The following is a 16,932-nucleotide window of genomic DNA, read 5'->3' as shown; positions in this document are numbered from 1 at the left end:
ATGGGAGTGGGATTTCCATAGGTTTGCTTTCAGTCAGTAATGTTTGCATGCTCATGATTCACAGTGCACTGCCTGAATTTATCAAGCTGCTGTGCCAGCACAAGGCTCTGGTCGCAGTCACTTTAATTGACAGCTCATCGCTGACTCAGGTGCCACCATCAGAACAGAGGTGGTGGAATTCCTGCTCACTCCACTCTTCATATTTACAGCTGAGGGAATGAGAAAACAGCTCCAGACCAGCACATGTAATAAAGTAATATTAAAGGGAACACTGACTCTGCCAGCTGGGAGACAATGCTGCAGATAAGACTAATGAAACCTGTGTCACACGAGTCCTAGGAGGCAGAGAAAGATATCACAATGCCTCTGAACTGCAGTGAACTGAAAAGGTCTGCTTTTATATCAGAAGTGCTATAATCCTGTCTAGTTAGGCCTTGTAATCCTTCATTTTCGGCTGTGCTAAAATGGACCTCTGGCCATGCACATCCAACCTTCTGCTATTAATTCCTCTATTTAATTACATCCTCTGCCTTTTTGTGTGTGTGTGTTTTTGTTTCCTGGGCTGTCAGTGTGAATGAGTCACTTTTACCATCATTGCAATGTCACTTTAGGCCTTTTTCTAAGGATGTCTTTTTTTGGCTACTATGGGAAATGCTAGTTTTATTTTTCTTTTTCCAGTTAGCATGTTAGAGATAAATGCCACACTGGAAAAAAAAAAAAAAAGTTTGTGACTAAACATTCAGGGAACTACAGAAATTGGTGTTGAAGAGACTGCGTGATTAAAAAAAAAAAAAAAAAGTCCTGTCTCCAAAGGCTGCAATGAACAAGATGCTGGGTTTTATACTTTTCTAGTTTTGGTAATAAACATCTTGAGATCTTCCTTCTATTTTTGTTTTGGGTGTCAGGAGGAAAAAGTCTTGGCTATAAGGCCAGGTAGTGAGGATTTGTTACTGGGAGCTTCCTTGACTGCTTGTGGTCTGCCTTGGGTACCTGTGTTTCAGCCTGAGGGAAGCTAATGGCACTAAATGAAAGCGTTTAATTAAATCAGTAAATAAATCAGTGCCAATTATTATCCACAGACCTTTGATCTCCTTTGCCAAATAAAATTCTTGTCTGTTATAAAATGTCTCATTAAAAGGTGAGGGAGTTTGGGAGCAGTAGAATGCCAGTTCCTAAGGAATTGTCTGTATGAAGTATACACTAATGACATGATGATGTAGAATATTAATGCTGGACTGATGCCTAGCTGTCCTAACCTAGAATCCTTCTGAAGGAAAAGGCTTTATTTACTCTCAGAAGTTTTCAGAATGTGGCTGAAATAATCAGACAGTTAAACATGACCTGTTTAAAATTGAAACATTTCCTATTTTTCTCACGACACACCGTCTTTCACCATTGTGTGCATTTGACATTTTACTAGCCAAATATCATAGTTTAAGTATTTTGAATTTTGCACTCCGTACAAATACAACAACAACCAAAAAAATATCAGAGTGCTTAAAAAAAAAATACCAGTATCATAAGAGGCTTACAGCTTTAAAGTTCTGTTACTGGACAGCTGAACATCCAGTCAGAAAACCTGGACTTTTTCTAGAGGGTTTGGGTTTTAATTGAAAATCCAGTGCCAAGTACGCTTTGATCTGGGATTTCATTCTTCCTTCAGGAATAATAAGAAATAATTAGACTACGGAAGGATTTAAGCCTTTTATGACCAAAACCTTCGCCCCACTCATCCCACCTCCACCCAAAGCTGACCCAATGTTCTGGGACTGTGTGACCTCCTGGGAAGGGCAGCAGGAAGATGAAGGAGGTTGTGTTTGCTCAGGAGGCCTTGCAGCAAGGCAGATATGCTGCTGCACAGCCTGCATTGTTCCCGTTGGGAACTGGCCCAAGCATGGGGATGCCCAGCTTTTGACACGCTTTTGACCCTGCCTTTGAAGGGAAATGTAGGAGTTGAGTGGAAGGATAGAAACACTGTATCCTGGGAAGGGTTTTGTTCTCTGTACAAATGCAGTAATTTGTCCTCATAAACACACAGTGACAGCGCTGGATGGAAGCGCACGATACACAGAATTCTATTTCCAAATGGAAAAAAAAATATAGGAACTTATTAGGCATTTCCATTTCTGCCTGAATGCCTGTGTTCTTGGGGAAAAGCTTTTGAGAATATGGGATAACTCACTAAAAACCGATTACTAAATTTTGCAATCTAAATCTATACTCTGTGGATTCCTGGAAGAAGGAACCAAAGCTTCACCTTTAGTGATAAAAACCCAAATTCAAATAGAGTTTTGCTGAACCAGTGAGAGTTTTGATGGTATGTTTCGAAAAACTCAAGCATGGAGAATGAGAAATGAGGGCTCAGGGACAAACATGGAATTAATCCATGTGGATAATTAGCAAGTTCCTTTATGAAGAGCCACAATTGCGCCAATGATTACTTCTAAGGAAAACAATTTGCTAGAAATTTCTCTTTCCCATGTAATTCAAAAACTATAAATGTATTTTGTAATTTTTTATTCCAGTGACTTCACTGGAACCAGGCAGTTTGAAAGTTATTTCTTTATATCTAAGTATCCAATCTGAATATTTGATGGTATTTTTGCTTTAAGTGAGCCTAGACAATGTCAAATGATCACCAATTTTTTTATATTTTAATGCTAATTGTCTGTGCAGTTCTTTGATTTTTTTGTATTAATGTTTCTCTCCATATCATCTTTATTAGTTGTGGATTGATTTTAATTTCAGCTGATGTCAAACTAACATCACAAATCAGACGTCTCTCAAATCACAAAGACAGACTTGGACAACTTCAGGTTGCCATGTACAGAGTTACTGTCTATTTTGTATTACAAAACATTGTATATAAAGGATTGTAAAACTGGAGTTCCAGTTAGAATTATGATAAAGGATGCTATTTCTATTTCTTTGAAAAATACTCTAGCTCTTGCTCATTTTTTCCATTTAGGGATATTTCAAAACTTGTGCATTGGTTTCTAATCCAAGAGAAGTTGTTCCATCTCTGCTAGAAAGCAATAATTTCCAAATCTGTTTGCAGAGCTAAAGAATAGTATTTGGGGAAAGATTTTAAAATCATGATTAAAAGCACAAAATGAGATCTGTATTAGTTTGCACAATGTTTTGCCAAACTGTATGTGGATAAGGCTTTTTAATTTGTTCTTGTGGAAGTTAGGCTTAATAATTGAGTCTAGAAGGAATCAAAGACATGCAATTTTTTGTTTGTTTTGGCAAGAACACATTATGATGTGGAATTTACCATGGTCATATTTTCTGGCTAAAAAAGAAATTCCTTTCAAACCAAAACTTTCATTCCATTATTAAAAAAAAAATCAAAAAGGAAGAACTCTCAGTAGTTTTCCCTACGTTATATACTGAAGCCTTCTAAAGGGCACTATCAAGTTAAAAAATTACCTAAATAGTTAGTGCTGCTTATGATTTCACCAAGAAATTTATTTTTAAGACTTAATTTCCTTTTTATTATATGCTGCAAGCTGGGAAAACACTGAGTATGCAGAGGAAAAAATTGCGAAGTTTTCTAGAGAGAAATGAGAATTGTGGCTCTGATTTGGTGAAGACCATGGTGTCTTCACAGGCATGTAAGCAAAAACACTCAAGACCAAAGAGTGTCTGAAGGTTAGAAACTTCCTAGCCCTTAGATTTTAAGTTTTATTTACTTAATATTAATTAACATAGCAAAAAGAAATTTAGTACTGTACTTTAAGAGAAGAGGGTAGGGAACTCCCTTCTATTCCCTATCATGAATAGGGAATTGATCTGTTGGTAACAAAGAAGACATTGGGTCTATTTTCTAATTAAAATCCAGAGATCCTTAAGGAATTTTTAGTTAGTTGGAAAATATGTGTTTCTAAAAAAGTTAAAGCAAAAGTTTTCTGAAGTTAATTTCATGTGTGCGTGCATAACCTCATCTTTAGCAACCTCAGCATGACAGCTGCCATGGAATAAAAGTGTTTTTCTTTTGTCAATGATTGCACTGCTTCAAAGTGAAAAATAATAGCTCTGAACTTAAGTCCAGAGGTGAAGTTCTCAGTATTTAAGAGATGTACAAGATAGAAAATCCTGCTTAAGGCACTGAAGCCTGTACTGCAAAAAGTTCACTGATTCCTCTGAAATGGTATTTAGTAATTTGGGAGCTTGCTAATTATAAAATGATTAAACATTTGTTTGAAGATGTTGTGGTAATGAATCTAGGTTCTGTAGATGGAGTAAAACTTGGAACGACTTGACTTGGCAAGCCACGCTAATTGTGCAGTTAGCATTAGGACATTAAAAGTACCAAGTGTTATATTTTCTGTCATGATGTGTTCCAGGAGGTGATTTCAGCTGGGGTTTAGATTGAAAGCAGTAGCAGTGCCTCTAACCTGGACTGGAGCTGGGACAGGAGACTTGCAATCCTTGTCTTGTGTTTCATTGTGCTGACAAGAGGTTTAGACTAAAAGAGCTCACATTATCTCCAAAGCTCCCAGTTTGTCTGTCTGCCCACAGGGCTGTGCTCTGCCCGGCTACTAACTTTTGCAGAATGCTCAAGGAATCTGACTGAGTTTGTCAATTCTCACTTTTATGTTACACAGGAGAAATGAAGGGAAGAAGGAAGGGACGTTCCTCACCTTCACCCTTGATCTTGCTGCTCTTCTGTATCGCCGGGCATGCAACTGCTGAGCTGGATGGCAGCAAAGAAGAGCATGTTGTGGGTAAGAGATCCTAGAAAACTCCTAAAACTCAGCCAACAAAACCCAAACACTCAAACAACAATGCCCGCTATGTTAAAGTGCACTACAGATGTAGTTCTGTACTTGAGAACTTTTGTGGGAAACGTTTGAAATTGGTACTAAGTTAAAAATGGTGTCTAACTAGGAGGGATGCTTATAATTATCTATTAAGCTTTAGCAAAATTGCCTTCTGCTGGGGCTTCTGTTTACCAAGCTTTTTGGAACATCTAATCCTAATCAAACACTGGGTTAGATGTCAAGATGATTCCTTTAAAGCTCTGCTTTAAAGCTTTTCCTTTAGCAGCATGGAAAAGTTCAACGTTCAGGCAAGGAAACATAGAGCTGGTTACTCAGGCTTTATTTCCTCACATAGAAAAAGCAAAAATATGATTAATACCATTGTAGATTGATGTTGCTCTGTTCCATGCACAGATCTCTTGAGTCACAGTTAATTTGCAAAGTTGGATTTAAAGATGATACAATTACTGTCCTGGTAGTTTTCCTGGGCCTTAACGAAGGTCTTTGTATTGCCCAAGGGATTTGATATCACTGAATAAATAAAGGAGTTGGACTTGATCCTTGTTAATGCCTTCCAACTCTGGATATTCTACAATTCTATGACTGAAAACTCACCAGTCGAAAATTTTTGCTAGAAAAGCAGTGTGACTGTTAGAAATGGGGAGGTTCTTGATTTTTCACCATGGTAAGATCATTGTTTACTTCACTGAAATGAAGATCTAGCAGAATTCTAGACTGGATATCATTGTGAAGGATATTTCAATTTCTTCCCAAACAATTCTGAGAAAGATGAGGGAAACATACTCTGCTGGGGCCACACTAAAATATTCCTTTTTCCTTTGAGGAAGTGACTTGAAATTGTGATCACTTCTCTAAGCTGCAGAGGATTCTGGAGTGGATGCTTTTGTTTGATAAGTCTGATTTTGAAGCGCAAATGAAAGTGAAGCTAAGGGGAACCTTTTTTGCTATTTTTTGTCCTATTTCCATCCAGATTATTTCTCTCTATCAGACTTTTGCAGCAGTGTACTTTGAGCCAGAAATAGTAGTTGTGCACAGTCATGGCTATACTAAGATAGGACCGTGTCACAATTCGTCACTACAATTTAATGTATGTGCTGTTCCAGGTGAAGTGTATGACTAGAATGGCTGTGTAGTAAAGACTGGTTCATGCAGAACAAACTTGCTTCTTTTAAACTCTGAAGTACAAAAATGCCCTTTTTGTTTGAGGGCAAAGCCACATTTATCTTTGCCCCACAGCTCTTAGTGCTGTATAAATTCTTAGCCAAGCTTGCAGGTCATGAAGGCCAAACCAGCTTGCACATTTTGTCACCATAACAAGAAATCTGATGGCTTAATTTTTTTTCCTCTATTTTCTTTGTTTACAAAAGAAAATAAGTAAATAATCTCAAGGAAATTAAATAGTCATTTTACTGGGGATTATTTTTTAAATGGTTATTTTGCAACTGGTTACTTAGGATTATGTGACCACTAACTGATTCAGCAAGAGAAACAATAACTTCTGGCTTTAATTCTGAAGTAAAAACCCATCAGATGTGAGGCTTAGATATTAAACTAGGATCCTGTTTTTGTGACTACTGAGGACTCAGTTGTAGTGTTTATAATAAAAAAGCTTTTGCTGTACTGTTTTCACTAAATATTTAGATTGTTGTTAATTAAAATTTTATTTGTGGTTTCTCAAGATTTAACTTCTGGACTCAGACTTTACATGTCGAAATTTTGTGGGCTGCAAAATCATTGATAACGTTTGTTTTTGATGTTAGATTATTATAAAGCAATGACATTTTACCCCAGCGTTCCATAAATTTCAGGTATTAAAGGATAAAATTAATTCTGTGCATCCATTGTTTTTAATGTCATACTTCTGGATCACATTGAGTATAAGTCCTTTGTGAATTTAAGAAGTGGGCTTTTGTCTATTTTAATCGCAGTAATAATCAAGATTGCAGGGTCAAGCCCAATGTAATAAAAATATTTTTAATTTGTTCTCTTCCAGCAAAATCTGTCATTTTTTCCATCAATAGATAAGTGTAATAACAAAAATGAAAGGTATAAAAATAACCAGGCTATGCATATTGTTCATCAATCCCTTATGTGGTAGGCAGCACTATAGCTGATGTTCCAAAGCCTGAAGAAAATGACTCACAAATTGAATGTGCTTTTTATTCATATGTGAAAGCTTGCCAAGAATAAATGTGCCTGCCTATAATAAAATGTAGGAAACACAGGGTAGGAAGAGCACTGAACAGTGTGTGGGTGGGAAGCTGTCAAACTGGCAAAGATGGAGAGAAAAGAAACAGCTATTCATTAGTGACAAGGTGCTTAGTATTGATACCACTTATCAAAGGGAGACATTGCCAAGGAAGGCTGGAAAGATGACAGCATATCTTTATAATTAAGGATTACCATGGAAATTCTTATAAAGTTAAGAACACATAACCTAAGCAAACTAAAACAAAGTATTTTTACATAAAAATTCAGAAGTACTTGTGATCCTTATTCTCCCAATTCATATCTCTCTCTCTGTTCTGCAAAGCAGCTCCTCCATAACGCTTACCTTTCATATTTATTGTGCTTCAGGTGCAGTATAGAAATCAGTTCATTTTCCTAATTACAGGGAAGTCTTTTTATCAAGCAGCCCTGCAGATTATCCACAAGAGTCTGAAATCCAAATTAGAGTCTTTTGTTATGCCTACATCCAGAGGAAAGGTATTGTTTTCACTGGTACTAATGTAAGAGGATTAGAGGCATCATTCACTACTGCTTTTGTAGCACTGCCCTGCTTTCTAGTGAAGTGATAGCAGAGCCTTGCCTGGATCACCTGTGCTCAGGTGAGCATCAGGGCTGGCTGCAGCTTTTTGGAGCTCTCTCGGTGAAATGGCTGCACTGAAATCAGGAGTGGTGTCCCCTTGAGTGGCAAAAGTTGCTGTGAGAGTGACAAAAAAGATGGGAATGGCTGTGCTGTATACAGGAACAGCTCTGGCCCCATCTTGTTTGACAGCGGCAAAAAGCAGGAAGGATGAAGGATTGGAGGAAGAAAGGAATGACAAAAAATACCTGCAAGGAGCTCATTCTCATTGTCTAGCCATTTCATGGGCTTTACTTTGGGTCTTAACACAGACTGGGGAGTGCAGGGACTGTTAAACAGAGCAATGGGTGTTTAGGGCTCACGCAGCTCATGCAAGGGAGCCATTACATTAAAACGTTTAAAAAAAGGGAGAAGACATTTTGCTGGGTTTTTTCCAGTTTTAGTATGGGAAATAATAACTTCTGTGTGACAGTGAACATCAGCTGTAATCATTATTTAATGTAGTTATAACAAAACGTCTTGGTCTAGGCTAGTACAGTCCTACAATTATACCGTAATTCTTTATATATTTGGACCACGTGTCTAAATTGGATGAGTAATAAATATCCAACAGAACTAGATCTAACATGGGAGCCTAAATTATTTTTTGAAAATTACGCATGCAATGCGCTATACTTAAGGAGAATTAATGCAATCATAAATACAAGATGGAATATTAATGTTGAAGCACCTGTGTAACAAGGTTCTATTTGCTATAAGTCAATGGAAGTTACAGTGCATTACAAAATTAATTCAATGTTAAAGTGATTAGTATTAAAATCAATGTCAAAAGGCAAGTTATTTTGTGTTGGATTTAGGAAAGAAACAAAGGATAATTATTCCACTCTATTTCCACTAGTAATGTGTCAGGTAGGGGATTATATTCAACTCTCAGCAGCACATTTTACCAGGAATCCAGACCAATAGGAATCATCCAAACAAGAGTTATGAGAGGATTAGAAAGCAAGGCCAACAAAAAGATGAGAAGAAAGGAGTTTATTTAGCATGGAGATAATTAAGAGGAGATAAAATCTTCCAATTAAAAGAGAATAGGCAGAGGTTTGGGCTACTGAGCTGATGCTGTGAGTGCAGGGCAGCTGCTGCACCACCAAGGCTTCAAGCAGCCAGGGAAGCCACTGAACTTGGAGAGCCCAAAATCAAGCTGGAGAGTATAGGAAAAAACCTTCTCTCCTGCAGCAGCCTTGAATTGCAAGACACAGATGGTGAATTGGAAAGTTGAAACTGATTTACCACATGTGTATATATATGGGTTTAAATTATTTTGTCTATGCATGAAGTAAAAATTATTTAGTATATAATGAAGAATATTTAGGCAGCATATTACAAAATAAAGGGCTGTCTTACAAGGAGAGTAGTGAAATCCTAGAACTGACTGCTTAAGATTGCTTGGAATTTTACTTCACTTGGATGAGAAACTCCATTAACATTCATTCAAGTGTTATCTTCCTCTGTTTCTGCTGAGGAATTTTCCCTGACTTTCCTGACAGACATCTTCACTAAATGTCATATCCTATGCCTTTAACACCTAAAATGTAATAACACTTTGTCCCAGTGTTCAAGAGCAGAGGATGAGTCCTTATACTAAGAATTAATTTTGTCAAGGTATATTCCACAAGTGAAACAAGTACAGGCAGATATGTGTCTGTGGGCAAACACTCCCGCTTGCCTTCTCATCTGCTGCTCTAATCTGAGAAGGAAAGCTAATTTTATATCATCTGTGTGAGTTAAGTGCTCCCAGGTGTAAAATAATGGGGAAGAATTCTTTCACTGTTTCCAGACAGAAGAATGATTCAGTTCCGACCAATCCCTTGGAGAGCTCTTTCTTCAGAGTCACTTGGTTACTGTTTGGACTTGGAGGGTTTGGCCCCTGGGGCTTTGACAGGGTACAGATTTTACTCAAACTATGGCAGCTTTCTAGCATTCCTAGGAAACTGAGTGATTGCCAAGAAGTGTGACACAGTTAGTCATTATGTTCTCAGCAGATGTCAGGACATCTGACAGTGGTTAGCAGCATCCCTGTGACTGCAGGGGAAAGGCCTTAGGAGGTAACCAAAACAATGATTTTGCTCCATGGGTCTGGTGGGAAGTGGGCTAGGAGCGGAGAGCAGGAAGTTCCCAGGATGAACTCTGCTAAGCCATTTGTTCATCCCCTTGGTGTAGTTTTGCAACAATGCCTGCATGCTGTTTTTGTTTGGACAGCCCACCACACTGGGGTGGTGCAATGCAGCAAGAAAATGAGCTGACATAACTGTGTGTCTGAAATTTCGGTGGTTAGGAAACCTGGTCAGTTTTCACAACCTCTTGTAGACTGAACTGGGTCACTGGCAGGGGTCACAGAGGGGATCTCATTTCTGGGTGCCAAGAAAATGACGTGTTCATAAACCAGCTGCCAGCCCTCACCCTGGCCACATCTGAGTTGGACTGGTTTCTGTGGAGCTCTGAGTGTTTGATTTTAACATTTCAGGAGTGAGTTCATAACTTACTGAAAACTTTGGTGTTTTGAAGGCATTTTTTTCCCTGGTACTGAGCAGGGGAAATCCAAAATTTCATTTTGCAATGCAGGATCCTCTCATCTTTTTAAGCTGAGAATTTTAAAATCCCATCCAAAGGATTCCCAAGCATTTTGGAGAACTTCAGAACCTTTGAAGTCCAACTTGGCATTTATCGTGACTTCTAAATACCAAATCTTTGTGAGCTCAGGAAGACCCAGCTAATGAATTCTGGAATCTTGTTTGGCAAGCTGAGCTTGACAGCAAGTTTACCAAATCTAACATCTCTTATAATTATTAATTTTATTTCATCAATATTTCCTATTGTACGGTCTTGAATAATATTTTCAAATTTATATACCCAGCTTCAAAATCCGAAAATGTATTTTCACCAATATGGCATAAGTCACAAACCATTTTGGGGACTGAATATTTCAATAGAATTTTTAATTAGTCCTTTTTATATGTATTTTAACACCAAATGGTCTACTTTTGGAAAATTTGATTGTGTGTTATGATTGTTCTGCTGGTAGTAGTCACGTAATAGAGGTTGTTCGTTTTTCAAGGACTTAAATGCTATTCTTGAAAAGATTTTAGTGCTGAAATTTGTTTCTTTTCTGTAAGTTTGATAGCTATAATCAAATGGAATAAAATAAGTAAACTTCCATAAAACCTCAGTACTTCTGAGGATTTATCTCAGCTCTTAGAATTTAATTCAAGAATTGTATAATAAGGTCAATTCTAGATGCTAAAATTAGATATCCACAGAGCAGCTGGGTAGTAAGTACACAAGTTCCCTTTTCACCATGTCATAAGCCTGATTTTTGTGGATTCTTTTAATTAACACTGGAAACTTAAACTAGTAATAGTAGGAATCTGTAATGATTATGCGGTCATGTAAACTCTTCTCCTCTTCCTTGTTTTTTTCTCCTTCCTGGTCCACTGCAAAGAGCACAGACAGATATGTTTGCATGTATGTTTGGAGATGTCAATGTTCTAATTAGCTGTAGGAGAATGAATGAAGAACCTTAGGTCTGTTCTGGCTCCTATGGCAAGCCCACAAAGCTCTGCAGAGCTTTCAAAACCCTCTAGGATAAAATACTGTCTTGGAAAAGCAAAACAGAAAAAAGCAAAAAAAAAATGTAGTAAACCATATATTTGTAAGGGAACAGTATCAGGAACTGCATTGTTGGTCAGAATTTCTTTATAGACATTGACAAGGTGAAACTTTGGTAGTGTTCTTCACAATGCCTATGAAAATTTATATGGAACACTCCCTGACCTAATATATATTGAGAGACAGAAATGACACAATTTGAAAGCGTTTTGCCTTGGCTTTCTAGTTGTTTGCTGTTGAAAGCTGTAATGCGAGAACGGCGGGATGAAAGGAAAAGGAGTCCAGTGCCTGTCAGTGGTGCCAGCAGGGTTTGTGTCCCAGAGAAGTGCCATCTGACAGGAGAGGGATGCCCTCTGCAGGCCTCTGGCCATCCCACGCTGCTCCCTGGCAGCTCCTTTCCGAGCCAAGTTCTCAGAGAGCAGTGCATGGAAGAGAGCCCAAGGAAACCTTTCTGCCCTGGTGGTCTTTGTGTCTTTGTGTGTTTTTGTTATTCAGCGTTGCACCCCAGCTCCTGTGACTCAGGCACGCTCCATGACTGTTTAGAGGTTTGTGATGAGGAGTTGAAGTTTATACTGTGAGCTGTTTTGGTGGAAAATTGAAGCCACACGTTTGAATTGATCGAGTGGAATCTGTGTTCCAATGCAGATGATGTTTTTGACATCTGTTCAGTGTGCTGGAAGCTCTGCAGGCGGATGTTGTGCAGTGCCTCCCTAGCAGAGCACAACAAGCAGCCTCATCTGGGAGTTACACCATGCAGTGTGCAGCAAACTAACTCAGATATTCTGCTTCTCCTCTGTGCTCCAGGTGCTGGTTTGCCTCCACTGAAGCTGGTGCACTCCTTCTGTGCCATGAAAGCAGACGAGGGCCCGTGCAAAGCCATCCACATCCGATATTTCTTCAGCATCAAGAGCCGCAAGTGCGAGGTGTTTGAGTATGGTGGATGCCATGGCAATGAGAACAACTTCCTGACGCTGGAGGAATGCCAGGAGAAGTGTGTGCCAAAAGGCCAGTACCCATTCTCTCACCCTCCTACCAAGCCTTCATTTCCAGCTGTTATTTCTCATTCACAAACCACTTGAATTTGGGAAGTAGAAGCCCTCCTCAGTTCCTATTATGACAGAAATACCACTCCTCTAGTTATGTTCCCAAGTAGGTTGTAGTCATCTGAATTATTTTATGTGGTACAAGCAGACATTCAGGGTGTGGAAAGACAGGTAGGTTTTGTAGTGTACCTGTGGAATAGAGGCACCAATGCAAGGAATCTTATTTTCTAGCTAGAACCTTGTTTTGGATGAGTTCTTAAGAGAAATTGATTTTGAGGCTGGGCTAAGCTGTTGGGTAGCAAACAGGTTCTTTATTGCTTTCAGAGTGTCTAACCCAAGTTTTGAACCCAAGTTTTCCTTTACTTGAGAAGCTGATAGAAGTTGCCTAAAATTTTGGCCATCTTCTCTGCTTCAGCATAATTACTGCTACAGTAGAAGATGATTCTCATTAAAAATGCCAGTTATGGCTATTTTTCAACTTTGTTTATTGAAACCTCCTCAGTTAATCATTGGAAAAAAGAAAATGAGACCTAACATATGATACACAGCACAATATGCACCAAGGGTATTGTGAATGCTGGTTTTGCTATTAAAATTCATCCTTGTAATTAAGATTTTCAGCATTGTACGCATTCCTCACACAACTGGATGAAAATTAGACGACTTGTATGTTCTAGGACTAGCACAGACCACTTGCAAGCACAGCAAGTTCTTATAGGTTACAAAAAATACTTCCAAGAAATTTCAGATTAGAAAATTGATTTCAGAACCTCCTATTTGGGTTTTCTGACCAAAGCTGACTGCATAGGTGACAAGGTAATTTAAAGCTTCAGGTTTTGTCTGGCAACAAATGTAAATGTCTCTTACCTATTTTTTCCATCCTTTCCAGAATTTATGTTTATATAGTGTTTATATCAGGCTTTAAATCTGTTACATTGTCTGTTTTTTAGCACGTCTGTATTTCCTGATCAGAATTACTCTGCATCTTGTTGCTAAATTTATTTAGAAATCTCAAAGCAAGTATCTATCTCCCACTGCAGTGTTACAATAATGGCTGGACCTGGTTGCACATTACCCAAAGTAGTATTTCAAGAGTGTTTGTTAGTTTTAATGCCTCTAATTTTATCAATCTACAAATGTTAGTACACCATTTCCATATACCTTGAAAGCATCCCTGGCCTCGATGCCTTTGGTCTTTCCCAAGAGGAGACTTCACACATTTTATTTACTCACCACATATTAACTCAAGATATTATTTACCTTTCAGATCTATTTTTCTGATCTGCTGGTGCAACCATAATTTCTGTTTAGTTAAGTTTTGCTTTTGAATAACTGTATGCTTATAAAGCTCTCTCTATCAGAATGGGAAAAAAAAAACCAAAACACTACAGAGTTTCACTAAGAACAGGTCAAAGTCAAAAATCTTACTCCATTTTTTAAGGGGATGACAATTTTCCAGTGCATTTTACTCTAAGGATTAATTGGAAACTTACCTTTTGATGGTTTCTGGACAGATCCTACTAATAAGTCTCAGAGACCAGAGGTGCTCCAGGGAATAAGTGGGAAGGGTCAGTCATAGCCTTGCTCTATTTTCAGGTGCAATACATGGGTAAACACAGTGGTGATGATATTAAAATAATATTAATTACTAAAATGGCATCCCATCAAGAAAGAGGTATGTGGAAATAACAATTCTTTGAATACTAAATAATATAACCTATCATTTCAAATGAAAAAAAAAAAAAAAGAAAAAGGGTTGACATGAAAAACATTTTTCCCTAAATGCAAGCACACACAAAATTCAGGAACCTCTGTCCTACTTGGATCTGAATTGGATCTTAAGTAAAATCTTCCTGAAGTGGCTGGAAAGAACCTAATGAATTTCTTTTTATGTTGAAGTCTCAGATACTTCCAGAAGTTCAGATTACTATTTTGCTGCTCAATTATCTGTATTTGGTATTTTAGCAATTGGCAAGGATAAAAGCTGTTTACAATACTGTTTCTTCTCCAGACTATACTATTTGTGTTTTTGATTCATCATACCCGAGTTTAAAAAAAATACCAAAGTAAGATAGAATTCAAGTAATAGGTTTTAAAATCTTCCTTACAGACTATTGTATGGGAGCAGATCTCATTTCTGGGCAGAAAATCAAAGAAAGAAGGAATTCATTACAGATCACGAATCTGTTTCTAGTTATGACTCCACCAAGTTTAAAAAGTAAAGTCTTTCACGATAAAAAATTGAAAATTATTGTTTCCTTGAATAGCACTCAGTTTCAGAAAGGCCTGGAGTCTAGGATGTGAATTAGCTGCTCTTTGACACCAGGCTGGCTCTTGGTGGTTTCCAGCTAGTGTTTGGTTTGGGCTTTCAGCAGGACCCACAGCATCTTTACCATGCTTGCAGTGGGGTTATTTGCACCTGCCAGAATCTCATCCAAAACTTGGCACTTCCTGCCACAGGAAATTTGGAGTGCTTGTCCTCAATTTCAGTTTAAAGGCTAAGACAGAGGAATAAAAGAGAAAAGGCTGGGCTGATAGATGCCGAATTTGGAATTAAGTGTCCAAAAGTCATAATCAGGTGTCATGAGTGAAGGTTTATCACATTATTTCTTCCATCTGATGCTGCTGTTTTCACAGAATAAGTTGAGTTGGAAGGGACCCAGTGTTACTTTGATTCTGACACACCTGTTGGATCTGGAACAGATCTTCTACACCAAGTCCTGTACTGTCATGTATTTGGCATAACTCTATAGTATAAAACTGGAAGTTATTAAAAATGAGAAGTGGCTTAGTGTCCCCATCTTTATACTCAGCCCATACATTTTTCTGTGTAAGACTAACAGTGATCCAAGACTCTCCAAGAGCTGGATCTGCTTGGAGGAAGAGGAGAAACAAAGGCTCATGATCTCTGTATTCTCTGAGTGGATAAGAGCAGATAAAATTATTTAGTGTTACATGCAGTGTGCTGCAGACCATCAGGCATAAAGCAAAGTAAACCCTTACATTAATCCCTTTTGCTAACATAATGCAACAAAACCCTGTATAATTCTGTGAATTTTTATTAACTCTAACTCAATCTGTGCAGTATTGTAGTATATAGTTGTATTCATCTTACTTACATTTCCAGTATTTATTACTGTAGGAGATCACTATTTAGTGACTGTAGAAATGAGGACAGTATTGATAAAAATAAGCTCAAGGGCAGCTATCTAATATATGCAAAAATTCACAATAAATAATGCGATCAGTCAAAGTTTTTGATTTTCAATATTGAGCACAACTGCAAGAATAAATGAGCCAACATGAAGGACTTACCAGATCAGGATAACTTGTTAACACTTTGGAATCAATAAGCCACCAGACAAAACTGATTGATGTCAGTACAACAGAGTTGAGAGAGCCCAGCTGCAGGCTGGCCACTCTAAGGCTCTCCAAGACAATGCTCAGATTCAAGATGAGTACTTCTGAATCAGGCTTCCTAGAAATGAGCTGTATTTTTTGTTCCTTGTGCCCAGTGCTCATAACTTCAGGGAATGAAAAAGTACTTTCTAAGGGGAATTTGCCTATGGGTGTCATCGTTTACTGGATATAATCTCAAATGTCACCACTCGCACAAAGACCTTAATTTTCAAGGCCATGAATATAAATTTTAGGCTACTTAAGCTTGCTACTATGAAAATACCTGCTCTGATAAATGGCTCTTGTCATGATGGCAATTCTAATGTCTATTATTTAGAGTGGATCTGCTAAGAAATACACTTTGTTTACAGAAAAGAAACCAACTCAGATGTGGATTTGGATTTTTGACTGAAACCAGAAGCAAAAACCCTGTTGACATGGTACTAGGATTAAGATATTCTAGGCCTGTATAAACTCACAATGAAATTTTCCTTTTCTCTGCCAGAAGAGTGGAGATCACATGCCAAAGTATGATTGCTGATTTTGCCCCGAAGGGGACAGCTGAGTGAGATTAGTGGAACGGCCTGACGTGCGTGTCCGTGTTTAGGTCATGGGTTTAAATGCTGAGGGCCAAGCCTCCTAGTAATAAGAAAAGCTGGAAACCTGTTCAAAGAAATGCTACATCACTCTGAAGTGCGTGCCATGCCTTTCATATTTTTTAAAGGGTAACAGCTGCATTGTCCCAGAGGTGGAAGGAAAAATGTGTCATGACAGAATTTCTACCCAATAGATCTGCTTTGAAAATATAACATCAGCATGTTTCCAGAGACAACTAGGATAGAATTAGGATCCAAAAGGGCAGTAAAGTACAAAACAAGAATTATGAAGCAATGCAAATAAGGTGACTAAGGCAGAGTCCAGAAGCTGCTGGCCACCTTTCTCTCAGCTGTCAAAATATTGTTGGCCTTTCTCAGACATTGCAGGGGCTGCTCTGCCCTTGGACTCCTTTGCAGTTTTATGATTAGACGGTCTCCTACGAGGAGCAGGTTTGTTTTCCATCTCTAAAAAGGAATTTGGGGTTGAATTAAGATACCCACTTTCTCGAGCTGATATGATAAAACCCAGGCTCCTGCATTAAGAATGACAATAACGACTTTGCTGCAGATTGTGCGTGGAGAGAACCATGGAGACAAAATCTCCATCTACAGCCCGCTGAGATATCTGAAATACT

General features: G+C 38.2%; 1 protein-coding gene across 2 annotated transcripts in view; it reads left to right on the top strand.

Moving 5' to 3' along the window:
• The window catches only part of TFPI (tissue factor pathway inhibitor), a 56,877-nt gene that overhangs the window by 27,752 nt on the left and 12,193 nt on the right, over window positions 1-16,932 (top strand). For both annotated transcript variants that reach the window (XM_054278218.1, XM_054278219.1), the window contains exons 2-3: window positions 4,611-4,730; window positions 12,064-12,264. In XM_054278218.1, the coding sequence (XP_054134193.1) occupies window positions 4,616-4,730; window positions 12,064-12,264 (316 nt within the window). In that variant the 5' untranslated portion in view covers window positions 4,611-4,615. The remainder of the gene's footprint in view (window positions 1-4,610; window positions 4,731-12,063; window positions 12,265-16,932) is intronic.

Source organism: Melozone crissalis, unplaced genomic scaffold, assembly GCF_028551555.1.
Source record: "Melozone crissalis strain CALT ecotype California unplaced genomic scaffold, PUWL_Pcris_2 ptg000023l_1, whole genome shotgun sequence".
Lineage (NCBI taxonomy): Eukaryota > Metazoa > Chordata > Aves > Passeriformes > Passerellidae > Melozone > Melozone crissalis.
Note: the sequence above shows the minus strand (reverse complement) of the source record. Positions and strands in the feature narration are given on the sequence as shown.